Raw genomic sequence first — 22068 nt, 5'->3', positions numbered from 1 at the left:
GAGAATTTATAATGAGTGAGATTGACCTTAATTAAAAAATCATATTTCAAATCCTAAATTTATATGCACTCTCCCTTCAAACTGTCATAGCTCTTCTTCAAGGAGTTAGAAGCTTCTTCTAAGCTTTTCCTTAGGAGACTGATTAAAAAAATAGAAACCAAGAGCTAATTTAATTGAATATGAATCTGTAATGCATATTTTTTATACTGCTTCTAATTCTGTTCCATAAAAAAGAAACTTGACATGGATTAAGTTTTGAGGATCTTGAGATTTCATCTTTTCATGAATGGTCACTTAATGTTCAACTTGACAAAGAACTGCTTTGAAAAGAGAGTGAGACATATAATTCGTAAAGACAGCAAATAAAAAGTTATGACTGGGTGGTTCCTGAAGAAATCAAGAGAATGCTAATAAAAATGCAGGAGTGACAAATTTAAAGGAAATAGGCTACTCAACATTGAAATAATATTAAGTAATTCTCTCTACCCACAGAACAGCTTTTGAATTTTTACCTGAGTTCATTAATAATTTTCATATAATAAACATGAAAAGCAGTATTATACCTAAGTTTATCTTTAAAAAATTTGGCTGCAGGCTTAAAGTGATCACAAAACACCATGCTCATTTTCTGAAGGTACCCCACCCTTCTTAGTATGCTTACTGACTTCCTGAGCAAAATGTTATTGTGGCAGATGAATAAGATTACTTATGAAAAGTAACTCTAGAACAGAGATAAACAAACACCTTAAATATAATTATTCAGATTCTTTATTAGTCGGAAAGATAGTTCTGATTAAGAATAGGTTACTATTTAAACAATATTCCTTTGTTTTCATTGACTGGTTATTTTTTTTCCCCAAGAGATTTACAGTCGTTTCTGGTATTCCATAACAATACACTGTACAAGAAACTTACTACTTAGGTTTTGAAAGAGCAGGATTTTTTATCTTTCACATCCATCTTTTTATCTACAATCCATCAGGAGTGGCTGTTTGCAGCTCTGCAATGAGAAGGAGCCTGAGCCCATATTCAGGAAGGCACAATGGAGAAAGAAGGCTACAAATGATTAGCCATGCCTGCCACAGGAGCAGGAAAGTATATATGGTAGGGTGATCCAGCACTAGTTTAAGCCTAACGTGAATCACTACTATTTTATGCTCTGAATCATACTTGGGTAAAATCAAAAGGGTAACAAAATAGACAACATTAGTCTTTAAAATGTTCTTTCAACTATGTCAGGCTAAAAATATTAAATAAGAGCATTTTATAATTAAACCAATGACTCTTTTTCTCTCACAGGTTATATGCACACACATTAAATATAAAAGACTAATGATTTAATTGAAGCTATGTTACCATTATAAAAATCCTATTTAAATATGAAATAATTACAATAATAATGATCCATATGTTACTGGTGCAGGAGCTTTAGAATTCCAGATGTAATAGTCAGAAGAAATTAGTTTCCGGTCTACAAAAAAAAAAAAAAAAAAAAAAAAAAGAAACAAATGATAAGACTGTATTACCTTAACAAAAATTCAATGAAGAGCAAAGTCATGATATTTTAAAAATGGGGAAGCAATTGTTTTAAGAAAGACAACACTTTGAAATACTCACTTTAATTTCACTTTATCAAGGCATTATAATTTTTATAACTTTAAAAATATGGGTTTTTTAGATAGTTAAATCTATCTTTGAGCTTATTTATGCCAAATTAATCCCAATATCCCTCATTTATTCCACTTTGATCAATTTTTCTCACGGTTTCCTCAAATTCTGTTTCTTATGGACCATGACATCAACTACAAAAAAATTTAAAATTTTTTATTGGTTTCCAATTCTGTGACCTCTCTTCACCAAGGTCCTTAGTCTTGCTGTTCTTCACCCATTCCAAATTTTAGAGACAGAAATAAACATCCCACTTTCTAGTAATACTTTTAAAAAGCTGCTTCAACAGTTTCTTAAAGTTCTGATCAAATTTAAGCTTTCTGTTTTAATAACTTTGTAGTTTTGGACAAATGACAACCTCTTTCAACTAAAGTTTTCTGATATGTAAATTTGAGCTAATAATGCTCATTTGGAGTTAGACTCATATAAATTCTGTTTATTACACACATTAGTAAATATCTAATTCTCTCTTTTCTACCTTTCTTCTTCATGTATTTTTTCATAATGAAAAAGATAGAGGTAGGATGTATTACTATTTATTTATTTAATTAATTTCAGTCTGAAAACCTGAAAAGCAACACAGCATACTGGTTAAGCGGGCAGGCTGTAGAGCTAGACTGCTTGGTTTGATTTCCAGTCCTACCATTTATTAGCTATGCGACCCTAATCCCTCTGTTCCATCAGCATCCTCACCTGTAAAAATGGAGATAATAATTCTCACACAGAGTGCTACCAAGGCTGTGCCTGGCACATGGTAAGCAATAAATGTTAGCCATTATTATTTAAATTAATATTATTGGCATTAATATTTTCAGAACTAAGTTGTATATTTTGAAAATAGATTGTATTGTCAAGATGATGGCAAAAGAAAGGTCTTACATAGTTACACAAAGTGGCAGTCATGTTCTGAAACTAACAGAGGAAGGAAATAAAAGATTGGTCATAATTATGCATTATAAAATAACCTTTTATTCAATATATTAATATTTTATACTAATTTATATTAAGATATACTAATATTTTACATTAAGCAGGTATATTACTGAATAGCCCTATCCTGTATTATGCTTTCTGAGAATTGGTATATGTTTAGCTAATATTAATAAGATACTTAAAATATTTTAGACATTACCTAAATAGAAAACATATCTTCCATAGACAATCTAAAATATTGGCCTGCTTGCCTTCAGTATCCCATAGATAGAATCCAAAATATTTGCATTTAGACAAAACCACTGGTTTGTCTAAATTGATAGAACTATATCATGCTTTTATTTAAAAAATGCATTGTGAAGACTCTTCCATGTATATGTATTTCTTTAAAATACAACCAAAAAATGATGCATGAGAAAACAGGGAAATCCTAAGGAGGTAAAGAATATGACTCATTCTGATTACATAGAATTTATTATTGCCATTTGAAAGCAATTGCTCAGAATTCTGTAGTTCTGAGTTCTATAATCCTTTTGAAACTTTCATGTACAAAGTCTTGTCTTTTCATGTACAAAGTCAGAAGATCTTGGGGTCATAAGTTTGAGCCCCATATTGGGTACAGATGTTACTTAAATAAATCAAACTTAACAGTTCTGCTTATGTTTAGCTAACATTTAACCTTATCCTAGTTACTCTTCTGTTCTGTGATACTGTAAGTATTTGATCTGAATTAAATAATTATGAATTCATTTATAAATTGCTTCTTATCTCCCTGTGTTTTCATGTACAGTGTATATGTTTACTTACAACCAATGGACTCACTGAAGGCTAGAAACCTTCTTTCTATTGCCCTCCTACTTGTAAAAAAAAAAAATAATGCTCATTGACTATAGCATTTGCTAAACATATTTAAAATTTTAAATAATAGGGACACCAGAGTGGCTCAGTCAGTTAAGCCACTGCCTTCAGCTCAGGTCATGATCCCAGCATCCTAGGATTGAGTCCCATATCAGGCTCCTTGCTCAGCAGGGAGCCTGCTTCTCTCTCTGCCTCTGCCGGCCACTCTGCTGTTTGTACATACTCTCTCTCTCTCTCTCTCTGACAAATAAATAAATAAATGAAATCTTTTAAAAAAATAAGTAAATAAAATTTTAAATAATAATCACATCTAACATTTATTGAAACCATGCTACACAAGTGCTAGGCACTTGGTCAATATAATTTTATTATATAATTTTATCTAAATCTCATAACAATCCCAAGATAAACAGTACTATTATTTCCATTCTATAGATGAGGAAACTAAAACTTTGAGAAGTTTACTAATTTGTCCAAATTTATGCAGCTAATAAATTGTCTGAGCCAGACTCAGACCCTTGTCTATCCAATAACAAAGCCCCTGAATAAAAGAGTATATTATAACCAGAGCAAAACAAATCCAACTTTATACTAAAGCCCACCTCTATGCCAATCCTTGCTCACCCAGACCATTTTATAAACAAGAGAAGGTAGAGGGTGATGTAAAGTACACATACTGTTACACAGGCTAGGATCAGGTCAGAATTTTTATAAATTGGGATTGTTCTCTGATCTCTTTTTGTTACATTTTAATTTTATCTTTGGTAATGATTGCATAGCACCATTTAAATTCTCTCAAGCTAGTCTGAATTTGTACAACTTACGTGTACTTATTTTTGGTTTTCCTGATGCAAAAACTTGAACTGAATGCTGATCCGCATAACAACCAGTGAGTGTATAATCTAAGATCCTAAAGTGAAGCTAGAAAAAGAAGAGAAATATACCAAATTGAGGTGATTATTGATAAAAGTGATGGCCACATTTTTTTCCCTTGACACAATTTTACGAATTTACTTCACATAGTTCACAAAATAAAAAAGTGCGTATGCATGTGTGCATACATACACATATACGCTTTTCCCCCTTCGCATTAGGAACATTTCTTTGGAAGGCTGTCATTATGAAGTGCTTAACACCCACCAGATACTTCACTAATATGGACTCTAATCTACGTTGCAAAGCATCACTATTTTACAAATGAGGGCACTGAGGTTCAGAGATGGGAGCAATTACCATCGCAGAATATAAGCAGCAGAGCTGACATGTGAACTCAGACTCAACAGACAACAAAATCTGGTGTTTCTTCCCTTAGGGTGTCTGGTATTCTGCATATTCTAAGGCTATATGATTGTGATATATTTCAGATCATAATTCCTTTACAAGCAGAAGTTATACACTTTCTAGCAAAACACAAGAATACAATTACTAAAACTGAAACAATCTGTCTCATGTTGGAAGGGAATGAGATGTTCTGCTTAATGTTCCAGAAAACTGAAATTAAGGTTTTCTAGAACTAAGCTCAGAAATCATCCTTTCTCTCACCTATGAAAACTTTCTAAAATGTAATCCATATTTCTGGATTTAATTGATAATGTGGCATCATCAGTATAAATACCAGTTATTACACTATTATTGTAGAAAGGGCCGTTAGTACTTTCTCTGAAGGCATAGTGGTGGGGTGCCTAAGTCATAGTGATATTCACATGAACTATCAAAGGTCTATGTCTTATTGAGGGAGCTCCAGTCTCCCTTTGCTGTCCTCATATTTGCTGCTACAAGCTCCTGATTTTGCAATATCTTGTTATCTTTTCTGCACTTCTTTTTTTTTCTTTTCTGCATTTCTTCTTCCATCTCTCATCCCTGCAAATTTCTCCCATTTCCTAACTTTCTCCTTTTGATTGCCAAATTAACTGACCCACATACACAGAATATAAATTTTCTGATCTTCTAAGCAACTTCTTTCCTATTGCAGCTCACATTATCTCTAATTGTGAAGGGCTTTAGCTTGCTTGTTTGATATAATTCTGGATTCTGGAAGTTATAAGAAGATTGATTTCCATATAACTAAATATTATAAAAATAAATCTATTCAGTGAACACAAATATGTATTACATGCTTGCAATGAGATTATAACTGAGTAGGTGATAAAAATTAATAAAAAAAGTCATAATCCCTACCTCTCCAAGACCCACAGTGTAGTAACATCCCACATTTTTTCTAAAAAATATCTGGAAGTAGGAATTTTTATAATAATCCTTGAAACAAAGCTTATGGATATAGCTGAAGCCAAGATAGAACAAATGAATATCGCTAGTGTACTTCTGACTTTACTACCATTTCCTCTAATTTTTTTTATTAAATAGATTTCAATCTTTCTGATTTCTCTACCATTCTATTTAGATTTTCCTGCTACTATTCTGATCACCCCTTCAATTCCTCTCAATGGGTCTTCTAAATCAGCCACTTGTTTTCTTCTTTTTGGATCTTATTCATTTCCACTGCCTCAACTATTTTTTCTCCACAGGTAACCCCTAAATCCTTATATACTGCTGAATTTCCTCTTGAGAATTGAGCTCTAGGTTTTCAGCTACTAGCTGGACACTTACATTGTGTCCAGCTATCACCAGCAACACACATGATATGTAGCCCACTTCCTCCCAACTTTCTCCATATTAGTACTTTTTCTAAGTATATTCTCCCTTCATCAAATATTTGTCATAGGAAATAAACTAGATGTTGGTGACAAAAATAATGAATGAATGACATTCATATGGTCTCTACCCTCTTGGAGCTTCAAATCTGATTTAAGCTACATTTTTTTTAATGTTTTTAAATCTTGGACATAAAACTATTTTTTGTTTCTATATTTAATTAGTGATCAATGCTTTACCTTTATCATAGCTTCTCCAGCAGTCTTTCTTTCTTTCTGTGACACTCAGAGTCATTAACTTAATACCTTTCGTCATGAAACAAGTTTTACTGTTTTTTTTCCTACTCACCTTCCTTCTCACATCCATTCCAGATTGATCTTCATAAAGTATTGTTTTCTGAAAGACCACTCCCATACTCAAAAAACTATAAACATTTTCTAACAAAGGAATAAAAATCAGAATGCAGACCTTCCAAAGCTACAGTCTAGACCTAAATACTTATCTAGCCTGATGTGTTACTACTATTTCTAGCACTGGTTCCTAGGTGTGCCTTGTCATCCTTCATTCCTTTGATTAAGTCACTTATTTACCTACATAAATGTTGGTCAATCATCAAAGTTTCATTTTCATGCTTATCTGGGCCTCAGAGTTTTACTTAAACTCCATCTCTACTGCAAAGCTCTCCTTGACCACTTTGGATAGAAATGCTCAGTTTCCTTCAAATACCAAAAGCAGTTAGCACTGATCAATTACAGACATGCATCAGTGGAAAATTTCTGGAGGGCAAGGGCTACATCTTATATTTTTTACATACGAATCTTGAATGTGATAACTAAGGGCTGGGAAACAGAACTTCGTTACTGCGATGTGTTAAGGTTATACTTAACTGTTTCACCTTAAAAATTTTTTAAGTGTTAAGTGAAACAGAAAGTGACTAATACTAAACAAAAAGAAATCTCACAAAAATCTAAAAAAAGACTTAGCACAGACAAGAAGTTCCCCACAAAAAATAGCTAGAAAACATTAAAAATCAGTTAGATATATGCAATTTAAAAACAAGGGAAGGGGAGGCGCCTGGGTGGCTCAGTGGGTTAAGCCGCTGCCTTCGGCTCAGGTCATGATCTCAGGGTCCTGGGATCGAGGCCCGCATCGGGCTCTCTGCTCAGCAGGGAGCCTGCTTCCTCCTCTCTCTCTACCTGCCTCTCTGCCTGCTTGTGATCTCTCTCTGTCAAATAAATAAATAAAATCTTTAAAAAAAAAAAACAAAAAAAAAAAAAAACAAGGGAAGGGTTTCTACTGTAGTGAGCCACATAAATGTATTTACCTTTAAATATGCTGTACCTCCAATGCAAATCTCATCAAATGGCTGCTTCTCGTGACTCTTGGCTCCAAAAGTTACAGTTCCAGAAAGACTAATTTCCATTGATTTGGGGAACTTTTGTCCTAAAAACACAAATGTACCAGTTAACTATTCTAAAGTAAGTAGATTCTACAACAGATGAATGAAAAAAATCAATAAATAAAAGCTCACCAATAATCCAGACCAATAAGCTTTTCTCTCGAAATACTTCAAGTTGGCCAAAACTAACTTTGCATTCCACATGTGTGATTGGACCTCTTTAAAAAAGAAAAGGACACAACAGAAAGAAAAAATGATCATAAAAGAGTTTTAAGAGATCTAAGTTAAATCTAGCTAGTATTACTTAATAGAAGGACAGTATAAAAGCAGATTTATATTCAAGTTTGCAGAATAAAGTAGAATAAATAACAAAAATCACAAAAAAAAAAACAACAGAAACACAATAAAAGTTTTTGGTGATGATAGACATTATTAATTCTAAAGACAACTATAAAATTATATAGAATGTCTTAATACAGCCCTAACAGTCATATGGATTGACATAATGTTAAAACTATTATTTTACTCTATCTTTAGGCATCCTATGAAAAGAACATCCTATGCTGTAGAACAAATTTAAAAGCAGAACTGTAGAAAAAAAAAAATCTTAGGTTATCATTGGCTTAATTCACCAGGAAGCTGATAGTTGGCTTTGCCTTGTATGTAAATAGGACTGAGAAATTGCTAGAAATAAAGCCAGCAGTGAAATAATCCCTAAAGAAGCTACATTGGCTTAAGTTTGTATTTACTAGTAAGTTTATTTATTTATTAACTAACATTTTTAAAATTTAAATTCAATTAATTAACATATAATGTATTACTGGTTTCAGGTACAGGTCTGTTACTCATCATCATTACATCACATTCCCTCCTATATTTACTAGTAAGTTTAACTAGAAAAATAAAGATACGTTTAAAGGTAAAGAGATTACTTTTATGATTGAATTTTGGTTCAGAATCAGCATTCATTTGAGTAAAATAAAGTTTTTAGATCTTAAAAATAAGGTAAAAAGACAAAGATAAATAATTTACTGTAGGGCAATGGGAATGTACTAAGAAAGGCAGAAATCATGGCATCAAGTTGTTTTATTCCTACCTATTATAAAAAGGTATATGAGCTTCACAGAATTCAAAATTATTTTTCACACTTTCATGAAGTTTTAAGTTAACTGTTATTTTTACTTGTATTTCTTCCTCTTTCATTTGATAAAAACCCAAAATTGGTGGGACTGGGACCTGGAAACAAACATAAACAAATTTTTGTATAATTCTCAGGTTAATGCGTCTAAAATACCAATGATGACTGAGAAAAAGGCCTTGCAGTAATGTAGTTATTATGTATAAATTACTCCACACTGTTTTGATAATAGATGAGGGAGCCATTATTGTTCTAAGGGCAAGGATTTTTCCTTCTCTGTTTCCAGAGATAAGAAAGGTGCCTTAGGGCGCCTGGGTGGCTCAGTGGGTTAAGCCACTGCCTTCGGCTCAGGTCATGATCCCAGGTCCTGGGTTCGGGCCCCACATCGGGCTTTCTGCTCAGCAGGGAGCCTGCTTCCTCCTCTCTCTCTGCCTGCCTCTCTGCCTACTTGTGATTTCTCTCTGTCAAATAAATAAATAAAAAATCTTTAAAAAAAAAAAAAAAAAAAAGAAAGGTGCCTTACAAAGGTTTGCAATACATTGTTTTTCTCGCTTGCTCATTTAGGTTCCCCTCCTCCAGGTTCTCTATGACACGCAACATAAGATGTGCACTAGACATATTGTTTACTGATGCCCTGCTCACAGTGCCTGCTGCTCATAGTTCCCTATGTTTATCTGTGACTCCTCCACCCCCTAGCTTGACAGTAGCTTACTCAACTGGTTATCAGTAACTGATTGAAGGAGACACTGTCTGTAGGCTGAAGTAAGCCAATCACTCTTTCTGGTACATTTGAAGTAATTTTATCTATATAAGTATACTTATATATAATATATATTACTTCTATTTGAAGTAATAAATAGACTCTACTTATGTAGTGTAAGGTTTCAGAGTTATAGGTCATGTGGAAGCAGAGAAAGCCAGTTGGAAGAGAAAACTGAGTAGCAGAGATGAGAAAGACAGTACAGACATTGAGTACAGAGTGATTTTAATTTTGATTTTCTTTTTATCCTTGAATAACACAGACTGCCTCTTACATTATCAAAATAAATTCCCTTTATGTAAGCTACCTTGAGTAGGTTTTTCAATTTTTTTTTAAGATTTTATTTATTTATTTATTTATTTATTTTTAAAGATTTTATTTATTTATTTGACAGACAGAGATCACAAGTAGGCAGAGAGGCAGGCAGAGAGAGAGGAAGGGAAGCAGGCTCCCTGCTGAGCAGAGAGCCTGATGCGGGACTCGATCCCAGGACCCTGAGATCATGACCTGAGCCGAAGGCAGCGGCTTAACCCACTGAGCCACCCAGGCGCCCCTTAAGTAGGTTTTTCAAACTATTGATTCATAATCAGGACAAAAGACAAAGAGTATAGTAAAAAGATTGGGTTTTAGAGTGTGGAAAATCTGGGTTTAGGGGCGCCTGGGTGGCTCAGTCCTTAAGTGGCTGCCTCCGGCTCAGGTCACGATCCCAGGGTCCTGCGATCAAGCCCTGCATCGGGCTCCCTGCTCAGCGGGAAGCCTGCTTCTCCCTCTCTCACTACCCAGCTTGTGTTCCCTCTCTCACTGTATCTCTCTCTGTCAAATAAATAAATAAGATCTTTAAAAAAAAAGAAAAGAAGAAGAAAATCTGGGTTTAAATCTAGACTGTTACTTTTCAGTTATAAGACCTTGGGCGTGTCATTTAAATTCTCTGAGACTTTCCTCATCTGTAGAATGGGGCCAGTAATACCTATATTAAGGGTTTTCAAAGTACTGGAGAAATCACATGTAAAGTGCCTAGGACAATGTCTGACACAAAAGTTACTCAACACACAGTATCTATAAATAATATTATGCATTTATAACCCCAGTTGTCTGGGATTACAGGACTTTTATGTTCATAATTCAAACCATGACTAAATTATACTAGGATCTATCTTAGGACCATGGAGTCTTTATTAGGGAACATGGAAAAAAAAAAGATCCCATGACTTTGAAAACCATTCAGTGCTGTTAGAGACACCACACACCAGAGAGAAGAGGTATCTTATTGAAAGACCTGACTCTTCATCTTCATTCAACAATTAATGAATAATGAACAATTAACAAATAATGAAAAGTTCTCATGTGGGCCAAAAGTATGAACAATTTGCTTACAACAGAATTCATAAACACAAAGATTAGTAAAGTCTCAACATTTCCAAGGTTATTTACCTGTGAAGTATAGTAGCATAAGTTGAATGACTCTAAAGGAGGAGTGAATGGAAACTTGTAAGGTCCACTAAATGCAGAATCATCCATTGTATCAATGCTACTAGAAGTCAGAATGGCAGAGTCAAGAGAAGTCACACAAGGATGAACGAGAATATCTTGAAGTGGAGACCCATTGGTGGGGAGACTCAAGCTGATGGTAACATTTGGCATGATTCCTTCTAAATCACACTGTAACAGAAACAGAAACCGATATTACCAAGATCTTAGAGGCATGCATCTTCTGGGTGAGGCTTTTGTAAATTTATCTGAGTCATTTCCCACAACTTAACTCATTTTTCTTTCAAGGTATTTTTCTTACTTTCTGTTTTCAGGTTAGTGGTTCTATTATACTTTCAGGTACCAACAGGAAGAATGGGGAGAGACTTCCTAGAGCCCTCTGCTTGTATCTAAACCCTTAGAAAACTATTTTAAATCCACTGACATCTCTTCATTTCTATTGCAAACACACTGGTACAGGCCCCTACAATTCCTGTCACAGCCCTCCAAATGTATCTAGATTCACTCTCCTCTAAACAATCCATCTCCTGGAGCTACCCTAACAAAACAGAATTCTAAATATATTGTATCCATGCTCAAGATCTTTCAATGGTTCCCCCTCAGTTTTGTATTACTTTTAAGCCTTTCATTGCTTGGTTCCCATCTACCTCTTTAATAATTTTCTACCCTGCAATTGGGAAGCTAATATTCTTGGAAGGTTATGGAAGTTGGATATGACAGCTTCACAGAACTCTCTGCTCCTGCTTTAAGGATGTGGTGGCCAGATGCAGTACTTTTCAGAACCTTCCATGAATTTCTGCTTTGAGGCTGTAACAGATAGACATGGTGGCATCTCAGACTTATCTGTGAATTCTGGCTTCTCCAGACTAAAGTCATTAGCAATTATTTCTGTAAGGCTGCAGCTAGAAGCTGCTGTCAAGAAAATTTTTGACAAAATTTTTATTCCCTCAACTCCTCTTACACCTGAGAGGAGCCTCAAAAAATTCAAAATTATTTCACAGTTTCATAAAGTTTTAAATTAACTGTTATTTTTAGTAAGCCCTAAATCCTGTATTAAATACCATTAGTCCCATAAACCTTGTAATGGCTCTTTTTTTGACCCAACCAGAATGATACACCTTACTTGTGTGTTCATGGTAATTAACCATGAACCTCTATTAAAAGCACCCAATTGAAACTAGTCAAAAGGGCCATATAAGGTTTATTGATATGTTTTGTTTGGTAGATCAAAACAAATATTTTAAGAATTAATAGAACTTAGCAGGTATAATGCTTAGCTCCAAATGCAAGCAGCTAGTTCTACTATCGTATACACAATCCACATCATGCAGTAACTGCCCACCCCCTACAGGTATTTGTTTGTGTCCTGTTTGTTTCCTTGAAACTTAAAGTTCTTTGAAAGCAAGAACTTATATTTTTCTTTGTATTTCTAGTGTCTAGCACCTTGTTATGTACAAGAGACACTCAAAAAAATGTTTACTGAATGGGCATCTTTTTCTAATTGTGGACCCTACCTTTGTTTTCCTAATGTGACATGTTTTGCTTATGTTTTATCTATCACTTGACATATATGTGAATTCAAGAATATATCTGCTATACAGTGTAAACACTTAGCCAGCAGGCATTATGAACAGTACCAGGTATTAGTACCTCATAAAGATTTTTTGGTAACAGTTAGAAAATGTCTATCACATTTGAAAATAAAGATGTTCAATATACCTTACCACAAAACTTAAAAAGATTTTAGTGTTTTGAGTTTTATTTTATTTTATTTATTTTTTTAAAAGATTTTATTTATTTATTTGACAGACAAAGATCACAAGTAGGCAGAGAGGCAGGCAGAGAGAGAGGAGGAAGCAGTCTCCCTGCTGAGCAGAGAGCCCGATGCGGGGCTCGATCCCAGGACCCTGGGATCATGACCTGAACCGAAGGCAGAGGCTTTAACCCACCGAGCCACCCAGGCGCCCCAGTGTTTTGAGTTTTAAACCATCTGCTACTTCACTCTGTATGTGAACTAGCAATAACAAAAAAAAAGTTCTGTTTTTTGACAGATATTTATGGAGATAATAAAGTGAGCAAATATTAATAGTAAATATTATTACAATATTTAAATATTCAGTTTATACTTATTAAATCAGTCTAATATTCTTACAGGGTTTGGAAAATTACAGCCATTACAGAAACCACCAATAGTTTATCTGCTGGCTAGTCATTTAAAATACCAGATCATCAGTCATTTACTATAGAATGAGGACAGTCATTCTTGAGAAATGTGGGTATTACCATTTAAACCAATTTGGCATTTGTAAATCTCACTTTTAACTAGGTATTACAAAAACAGAAGGGACCTAGGAAATTAACTGATTTTAAAAATGAGAAAAGATTGTAAAAATTATGACTCTTCCAAAGACACCAAAGAATTAGTGGTGGAGTGAGGACTAGAACTTCAGTCCACTGGCTTTTGGTTCACCAGGTTTTCTACTAGGACTAAGATTAAATGAAGATAATTATTTCCATTTATACTAGGGCTCATAATAAAGCTTTAAATACTAAGCTCCTGAAGAATTTTTAAAAAAATGTTTGGCTAACAGATGTTCTATTTACATACACACCTTAAGAAACATTTAGTGCATGGATGATGGCATACCCCCATTCTTTTTATTTTTAGAAGAAAGTTTATTAAAGAAGAAAGTTCTCCATCATGATGATTTGTATAGAAACCAATCCAATATTCCTAGCAATAAACTAGGGTCAGCCTATCAATGAGCTGAGATATTTAAATACCATGATACCAGTTAATAGCAAATTATATAATAACATATTCCCTATTCATTGCCACAAAATGAAAAAACAAAAATGGTGAATTTTCCTTTTACTTCACGACTTATGAGAAAGAAGAATTCAACTATTTCAAGTTTTATGAATGACATAAGCCATGAATACCTCAATTTCAGAGCCATTTATAATAGTTCTTTTTTTTTATTGGGGGGAGGACAGATGAGGGAGAGAGAGAATCTTAAGCAGGCTCCATGCCTAGTGCAGAGCCTGACATGGGCCTCAATTTCACAACCCTAAGATCATGACCTGGCACAAAATTAAGAGTTGAACACTTAACTGACTGAGCCACCCAGGTGCCCCATCATTCATAATAGTTATTTCTAATACATTAATAACTGGAATGTATTTTTGATCATGATAGAAGTGAGTTTAAAACAGACACATAAACTCTTGCGTTACTTTAAGGTTAAAGAAGAAAAGACCCAATTTGTCTGCCAGGACTGTTCTAATTTTCTGTTCTTGAAATCTACTTTTAGCTATAGTATTTGTACATAGTCCCTCTACATTAAGCTTGATTAAAAAGTTTATATTCAGGGGCGCCTGGGTGGCTCAGTCAGTTAAGTGACTGCCTTCGGTTCAGGTCATGATCCCAGGGTTCTGGGATGGAGCCCCACTTGCTCAGCGGGATCCCGCTTCTTCCCTCTCCCTCTGCCTGCTGCTCCCCCAGCTTGTACTCTCTCTGTGCCAAATAAATAAATGAAATCTTTTTAAAAAAGTATATTTTCCTAAGTGCAGAGAATAAAGGATATCAGAAAAATAAAAACATTTAAGAGTATTATTGCTATACACTTGTAGAAATTATAGAGGGATTTAATTTTCAATTATTATTCAAAATGGCATTCTTCACTACTAATTATATTGTTACTCCTATTGTCATTTCCTATTTTTCTATCCTGAAACCAGAGAACCCTATATTAACCTATAAATATGTTTAAATAATATAAGAGCCCTTCAAAATGGTTTTAGATATTAAAACAAAGATTTGTCAATTTCATCCTTTTGGAGAAAATGGAAAATAGGTATGATAGTTTTAAAATATTTTCACAAATTCTTTTGACATTACTCTTTTCAAAAGGTGAAGCCTAGGGGCGCCTGGGTGGCTCAGTGGGTTAAGCCGCTGCCTTCGGCTCAGGTCATGATCCCAGGTCCTGGGTTCGAGCCCCGCATCGGGCTTTCTGCTCAGCAGGGAGCCTGCTTCCTCCTCTCTCTCTGCCTGCCTCTCTGCCTACTTGTGATTTCTCTCTGTCAAATAAATAAATTAAAAAAAAAAAAAAAGGTGAAGCCTAATTCTAGTCCCCTTGAATGTGGACTGGATTTAGTGACCTGATTCTATGGAACAAAAAGTGGTGAAAGTGGTACCATCTGACCTTAGCTGAGGTAATAAAAAGAACAGCTTCTATTATGTGCCTTCTCTTTCTTCCTCTCTCATCATTTGATCTACAGGAAGCCAGTCATCAAGTTGTGAGGATATTCCTAAATAGCCTATTGAGAAGTCCATATGGAAAAGAATGGAGTCCTCCCACCAACAACCAGCACCAACTTGCTGCCCATGTGAGTGAGCCACCTTGCAAGTAGATTTTCCATCCCCAATCAAACCCTCAGGTGACTATAGCTCCAGCTGCAATCTTGACTGTGATCTCATGGTAGGCTCCACACTAGATGTTCCTATGAGGATAATAAATGTTTATTGTGGGGATAATGGGACAATTCAGTATGCAGCCATATATAGCCAATATAAATCATAAGAAGGGACTCGGTTGGGCATCTGTCTTTGGCTCAGGTCATGGTCCTGGGGTCTTGAGATGCAGGCCCACATCAGGCTTCCTGCTCAGTGGGGAGTCTGCTTCTCCCTCTCCCTCTGGCTTGTGCACTCTCTCTCTCTCAAATAAATAAAAATCTTAAAAAAAAATTCAATTCATAAGGAATGCAAAAAGGTAATATTCCAAAATTTCACATATTTAATGATTGCTATTAATGATAAAAATCAATAATGTCACATAACAATGTAAAATAAAGTTAGAAAATTTTACTTTTCTTCACTGGTGTTGAATGGTATGATAAAACAAGTATCAGAAAAAATCTCACCTTGCAAGTGACAGCTCCAACAACCTGCCATGTATCTGCTATATCCCGTTTATCATATTGCATGGATTTTACCTTTTCAGTGATAGAAATAGAAACTTGTGGTTTTCCTTTGTATGTTCCAACTCTCCAGGCTGGCTGTTTTTGTGGATGTGTCACAGAAGCAAAATTAATACTGTCCAATGAATTCTGTAAGTTGGCGTCTAACAAAGTTCCAAATGGACAAGCTTGTAGGAACAAATCAGGCAGTTGGTTCAATTTTGTATTTAACTCAGTGTCATTTTTTTGACCCAAGAAAAGAAAATCCTGTATCCCAAAAAGAAGTTCAAAGCTTTGTGAAATTCCACTAATGCTAATTAATGGCGGATGAGGGGATAAAGTTTGTTCAACTAGTGGAACACAAGCATATATCATGTTATTCTTCAGAAAAGCAACAACTGGCCAGAGTTCTCCACCTCCTACTACGAGTCCATAGACAGATGTTTTATTGATGTGTGAACAGCTATCACGACTTTCTACGAAGTCCTTATCATCATCCAATAATCTAAGTTCAAAAAGCAGTGCTTTAAGAAAGGGACCATCTTCAGGAATAGGCACATAACTTGTTCCATTGAAGACTCTGGCTCGTTTTTCAACAGTTGGATACCGTCTGAATTATGGAAACAAAAATATTATAAATGGTTCTTCCAAGGAAAATAAAAACAGAAATCCCCCCCTCCAAAACCCCAAAATAAAAATGAACCCAAAATACAAGGCTAAGAATAATAACAACAAAACACACAGTAACAAATACATATACCCATAAAAAACCACAACCAAAAAAACTTATCACATATTAAATTTCTACTGAAGTAACTAACTGTTGTATACTTGGTATATTATCTGAAATTATAATGTCATTATTTACTACTGAAAATAACTTAATTTAGTTAATTTTTTAAATAGGTAGAGCACACGGGGTAGCTGGGTGGCTCAGTTGTTAGGCATCTGCCTTTGGCTCAGGTCATGATCCCAGCGTTCTGGGATCCCCTGCTCAGCAGGGAGCCTGCTTCTCCCTCTCCTGCTCCCCTGTGCTTGTGTTCCCTCTCTCGCTATCTGTCATAAATAAATTTTAAAGAATCTAAAAAAAACAAACAAATAAATAAATAGGTAGAGCACATGGTTCTAATTCAAAATTCTAGTTTCTTGGCCACTCAGATTCCTGCCTGGTAGGCCAGGAATGAATACTTGGACTTTTTAGGCATCTCTAAGAACTCCTCCCACCCCGCCCCATTCCATCTTAGTAGAGGAGAATCAAAAGAAGTGGTTCAATTTAATCTGCCATAATTTCGGATTCATTAGTTGAGATGATGCAAATGTAAAAGGAATGTTCTATTCTACTCAATTAATAGTGAATAACAAATATCCTGGGTCTTCTTGCCAACTCCTTAAAATGTAAGAATATTTTAGCAATAAAAATGTTTATCTCGGGGCGCCTGGGTGGCTCAGTGGATTAAGCTGCTGCCTTTGGCTCGGGTCATGATCTCAGGGTCCTGGGATCGAGCCCCACATCGGGCTCTCTGCTCAGCAGGGAGTCTGCTTCCTCCTCTCTCTCTGCCTGCCTCTCTGCCTACTTGTGATCTCTCTCTCTGTCATAAAATAAAAAAAAAAATAAAATAAATCTTTAAAAAAAAATGTTTATCTCTATGGCCCTGAAAGATATTATGAGGTAATAAAAATAAAATCTGAATAATCTTTTATGGTTTGCACATCTTAGACTGAACAGTAAGTTACTAATTTATCCTTTTTTGGGGAAAAAGACTAGAAGATGCTTTTACTCATTTATAAAATGTTACATCACATTTTCTTAGTTTAAAAAAAAAGATGTATTTTTTCCTATTCCTTTTTGCTCCACTCTCATGTCCAGAACAAAGTTAGTTATAGGCTATTAACTTCTGTGTAAGTCACCTAACTTCCCTAAGTCTATTTTCTTATTTGTAAAATAAAGGGGTGTCTAAAGAATACATCAGCAATTCCCACCAAAAATCAAAACATACCTGGCTAACATATTTTTTTCACCAATACCCCTAATTAGATATTGATGTTTACTAATAATTTTTAAAAAGAAAAATAGGAATGTATTCAAAGTTATCTATATATTAGTAAACTTCACTCACTTACATTCTGATGTACTTCTTGACTGACAAAAGAAAAGAATTAGCTACCCTCCAGTAATGGCTTAGCAGTTGAATGCTATGCCATTTCTTTCTCTGGGTCTCTGGATAATAGTTGAGAACTTTAGACTAAACTCTAGCCCAGTGTCTTATCCTTTGGTTATCTGGAGGATAATTAAAGTCCTTCTTAAGTGTAAGAATTTCAATGTTGGATGTAAAGATAAGAAGTTAATCTGGGACTGTACACAATAACCTGGTATGTGCCAATAAGTATTTTGTTGGATAACTCAAGCTACCATTTCAGATTTATTCTAGACCTTTTCTAAAATAGGACTCAAATTTTGGGCCCTACAATTATGGGGTACAATAATCTAAGCCATACTTAAGCTGATACTATTACTATACATCTGGATGGCAAACTTCTAAATCAGAATCTAAACCAAGTTTTGTTTTGGGAAAATGTAATTGCATACAGACAGACCATCGACTTTTAAAACTCTTAAGTGATGGCCATTAACCTTTGGCATATATGTGGATAATATGCCAGAGTATGTATGTTTAGCTCTTACACCAGGCCCAAGAGGCCACAAAATGAAAAATAATAAAACTAATTTCTTTAATGATACAGAATTAAGAAATGACAGATGAGTTATTTGAACCCAACTTGCTCCCTCCACAGAGATGGTGAAAAGCCCACCCAGATATATCTGAACTTTTCTTCTCAAATACCCTGAGTACAATGAGGAAAAAAAAACCTGAAAACAAAAATGAGTTCTTCAAGGAACTTATTTTTATAAGCAATAAAAAAAAAATCTTATCTCTGTAAGATATTAAGATAAGTTACAAAGCCATAGATAAAAATACAGTATGGTACTGGTCCAAGAAGAGGAAATAAAGTAATAGAACTGAAACAGACCAGTATTTATAAGAGAAACATAATCACCTCTCAATAGCCCCACAAATCAATGAAAAAAATATATATATAATGAAGAAATACATTAAACATACAGGAAAATTGGCCCACCCTATAGGGAAAAATGGATTCCTCTATTAATACCACACCTGAAGATGGATTAAAGACGACCTAAACATGACAGATAAAATGATAGTTCAAAGAAGATAATATTAACAAGATAGCTTTGGAAAATAAGGATAGAGAATGACCTCAACAAAACTCCCAAAGTACTAATGACTTTGACTGTAATAAAATTAGTGGTTTCTGTTTAATCAAGTGATACATAAAGTTGAAAATGACAAAATGAGAGAAAATATCTGTAGTACCTAAAAATGGCAAAGGTCTGGTATATAGAATATACAACGAATACAAAAGAATACACAGTGAATTAATTTCAGGAGAAAATTAACATGAAAACAAACAGACTAATAGCAACACAAAGATAAAATGGACAAGGAAATGTCCAAGCAATCCACAGAAGAGGAAATCCAAAGGGCTAACAATCACAGCTACACAGAGAAATGCAAATGAAAATAAGATATCCTTTAGAGCAATATTGACAAAAACTAGAATAAAGGTTAGGAAAGAATGAATGGAGATATAGGAACTTTTGCTCACTGCTGATGATTAGAGTGTAGATTGGAGAAAGTATTCTGAAGAGATAATTACTTGGCAATATTTAGTCAAAATCAGCATAGATAGGTCCTATTAGCCTTTTGAGGATGCCTACTACATCACCGTTCTGATGGCTGAGTTGGAGGCAACCTGGGATTATCATCACTAGGGGAAGAGTACAGGTAAAACATGGAGGATTAAACCATGGAGTACAACAGAGCAATGGACTAGACCTGCATTGTCCAAAATAGGAGCCGCTAGCCACATGTGACTATTTAAACTTAAAATTAAACAAAATGGAGTTCCTCAGTTGTAAGAGTCACATTTCAAAAGCACAATAGCTACATGTAGCTAGTGGCTACAATATTAAACGGCATAGATTTAGAACATTTCTCATGTCCTTCATTGCAGAAAATTCTATTGGACAGTGCTGCTCTGGATGAACACAAAGTAATATGGATATTTCTTTAAAATAGTGCTGAGGGGACGCCTGGGTCACTCAGTTGGTTAAGCCCCTGCCTTCAGCTCAGGTCATGATCCCAGAATCCTGGGATTGAGTCCTGCATCGGGCTCCTTGCTCAGCAGGGAGCCTGCTTCTCTCTCCACCTATGCCTGCCACTCTGCCTGCGCTCTCTCTCGCTCTCTCTCTCTGACAAATAAATTAATAAATAAAATCTTTTAAAAAATTTTAAAAAATAGTGCTGAGAAGTCTGGCAAATATAAGAAAATGAAGTCTATAGCACACTTAATTGTGTAATTTGAAAAATGCATAGGCAAACACAAAGGGATAGGAAAAAGTACATAAGAGTCACCTATGAGGAGAAGAAAAATGGCAGAAATAAAGATACTCAAAGGAATATAAGCACTTTGGATGAACCAATGAGGTTGCTGAAACATACTAAGTATTATTAAACTCCTTACTTGAGATACAACAACAACAAAGCAAGCCAGGTATTCGGGAGAAAATGGTAAACTTTAATTCTGATACCCTCAGTAACCAAAAAAAAAAAAAAAAAAAAAAAGTTTGGGTTGTGAAGAAGTAATCTTTCATATCCACACTGCCAACCACTTTCCTTTAAAATCACACTCATCTTTATCTGCCTCAGTCTCAATGCAAAGCTATGCTACCTCCCCACAGAGCTTTCCTCAGAAAGAATAAATATGTTGGCAAGAAAGAACTGTCAATAGCCACTAAGAATAAAAGGTGATACAGATTACAGAACTGCCACTTACATTTTACAATGAGTTATTGTATAATTCTCATCACAGAGCTATTTTGATAGAATGTGGCAAATTCTAAAAGTGGAGCCAGGTCAGTTTACACCATCTAAGAAGAAATGAATACGATTTTATTTTTTGTACTTTTCCAATTTTCTTCAATTAGGAACTTTAAAGTAACCCATTTGCAAGTTTCTAAGAATGAAACATAATATGAAAATAATAGTCTTTTATTGATCAGCCCAGATTTTCCAGAAGAATGAGCAAAAATGTCCTTGAATGATCTTTATTAATGAAAGTAGAAAAATCTGAAACATGCTTAGTGCTCAGTAAGTTAGTTTCCTTTTCTTTTCTTTGGTCATCTCCATCTCAACCCTAAGCAGGTGAAGTTAATTTTTTTTTTTAAAGATTTATTTATCTATTTGACCGAGAGAGGGGGGGGGGGGAGAGGAAGAAGGGGAGTGGGGGAGGGAGAAGCAGGCTTCCCACTGAGCAGGGAGCCTGAAGTGGAGCTCCATCCCAGGACAATGGGATCATGACCTGAGCCAAAGGCAGACACTTAACAACTGAGCCACCCAGGTGCCCCAGGTGAAGTTAATTTTTAAGATACAGTAATGGTAATATTGAAAAACTCATAATACTTAAATGTGCTAAACATCAACACACTTAATTCTCAAAATACTATTACGTAGTGTTGTTAAAACTTCCAATTAACAGATAAAACAGAGATTAAGTAACTTGCCCAAAGCCGCGGACAAAGAACACATCCCAAAAGTACAGTACATCATCCATCCCTCGGATCCATCACCCCTGAGAATTCAAGCTGCATTTACCTGGAGAATCTGACGGTGCCACAAAGAGGAGTTCCCGGCTCGTGGCTTATAAGCCACACTGCCCGCTGGGCCATGACAAGCCCCTAAAGCATCAGCTCATCCCTAAAGTCGCCACGTCCCTAAAGTCGCCACGGGCAAAGGACACAGACCGGCCTTCTCAGATGGGCTCCTACCAGAAGACCCGAGGCCACTTTCTGCCCCACCGCAAACAGGCTGGGCTCAGCAGAGACGCTGGCTCCTTCAGGTGAAATGACTAAAACCTCTGAGTCCCTCCTGTCGACACCTGCCACAACAGTTCTGTGAATCCTCACTAGAATGCCGAAAATCTATCCTCCCCAGGAACCCCAGAACTTTCTTCCTCTAAGGTCCACTTCCGGGACGGTGGCCCGCAAGGATCATGGTTCCTCACTCGCCGCAGCGACCAGTCTCTCTGCGGTTCGCCGGCAGCAGGCTTCCCTCTCCCGCCCCTCCCGCCAGC

The 22068-nt window shown here is 35.4% G+C and overlaps 1 protein-coding gene across 1 annotated transcript; it reads right to left on the bottom strand.

Annotated features, from left to right (window-relative positions):
- Positions 1–750: 750 nt before the first annotated feature.
- AP5M1 (adaptor related protein complex 5 subunit mu 1) lies at positions 751–21811 on the bottom strand. The gene is made up of 8 exons (XM_047735666.1): positions 21591–21811; positions 15820–16465; positions 10840–11067; positions 8607–8746; positions 7643–7728; positions 7436–7554; positions 4284–4380; positions 751–1471 (listed from the first exon to the last, which is right to left on the bottom strand). Exons 1-8 carry the CDS (start codon positions 21662–21664, stop codon positions 1389–1391), a joined length of 1473 nt encoding a protein of 490 aa, XP_047591622.1. The 5' UTR covers positions 21665–21811; the 3' UTR covers positions 751–1388.
- Positions 21812–22068: the final 257 nt, after the last annotated feature.

The sequence above is a fragment of the Lutra lutra genome, chromosome 7, assembly GCF_902655055.1.
Source record: "Lutra lutra chromosome 7, mLutLut1.2, whole genome shotgun sequence".
In the NCBI taxonomy this organism is placed as follows: domain Eukaryota; kingdom Metazoa; phylum Chordata; class Mammalia; order Carnivora; family Mustelidae; genus Lutra; species Lutra lutra.
This window is presented reverse-complemented; position numbering and strand designations above follow the sequence as displayed.

Bases quoted from the DNA above. Each gene is read 5' to 3' on its own strand.
- AP5M1 (XM_047735666.1), bottom strand. From the start codon at position 21,664: ATGGCCCAGCGGGCAGTGTGGCTTATAAGCCACGAGCCGGGAACTCCT. The intron at 8,747-10,839 runs GTAAATAACCTT...GTTTGTTTCCAG, and splicing joins TATGCTACTATACTTCACAG to GTCCCAGTCCCACCAATTTT. The intron at 4,381-7,435 runs GTAAATACATTT...TTCTTTTTCTAG, and splicing joins GAGGTACAGCATATTTAAAG to CTTCACTTTAGGATCTTAGA.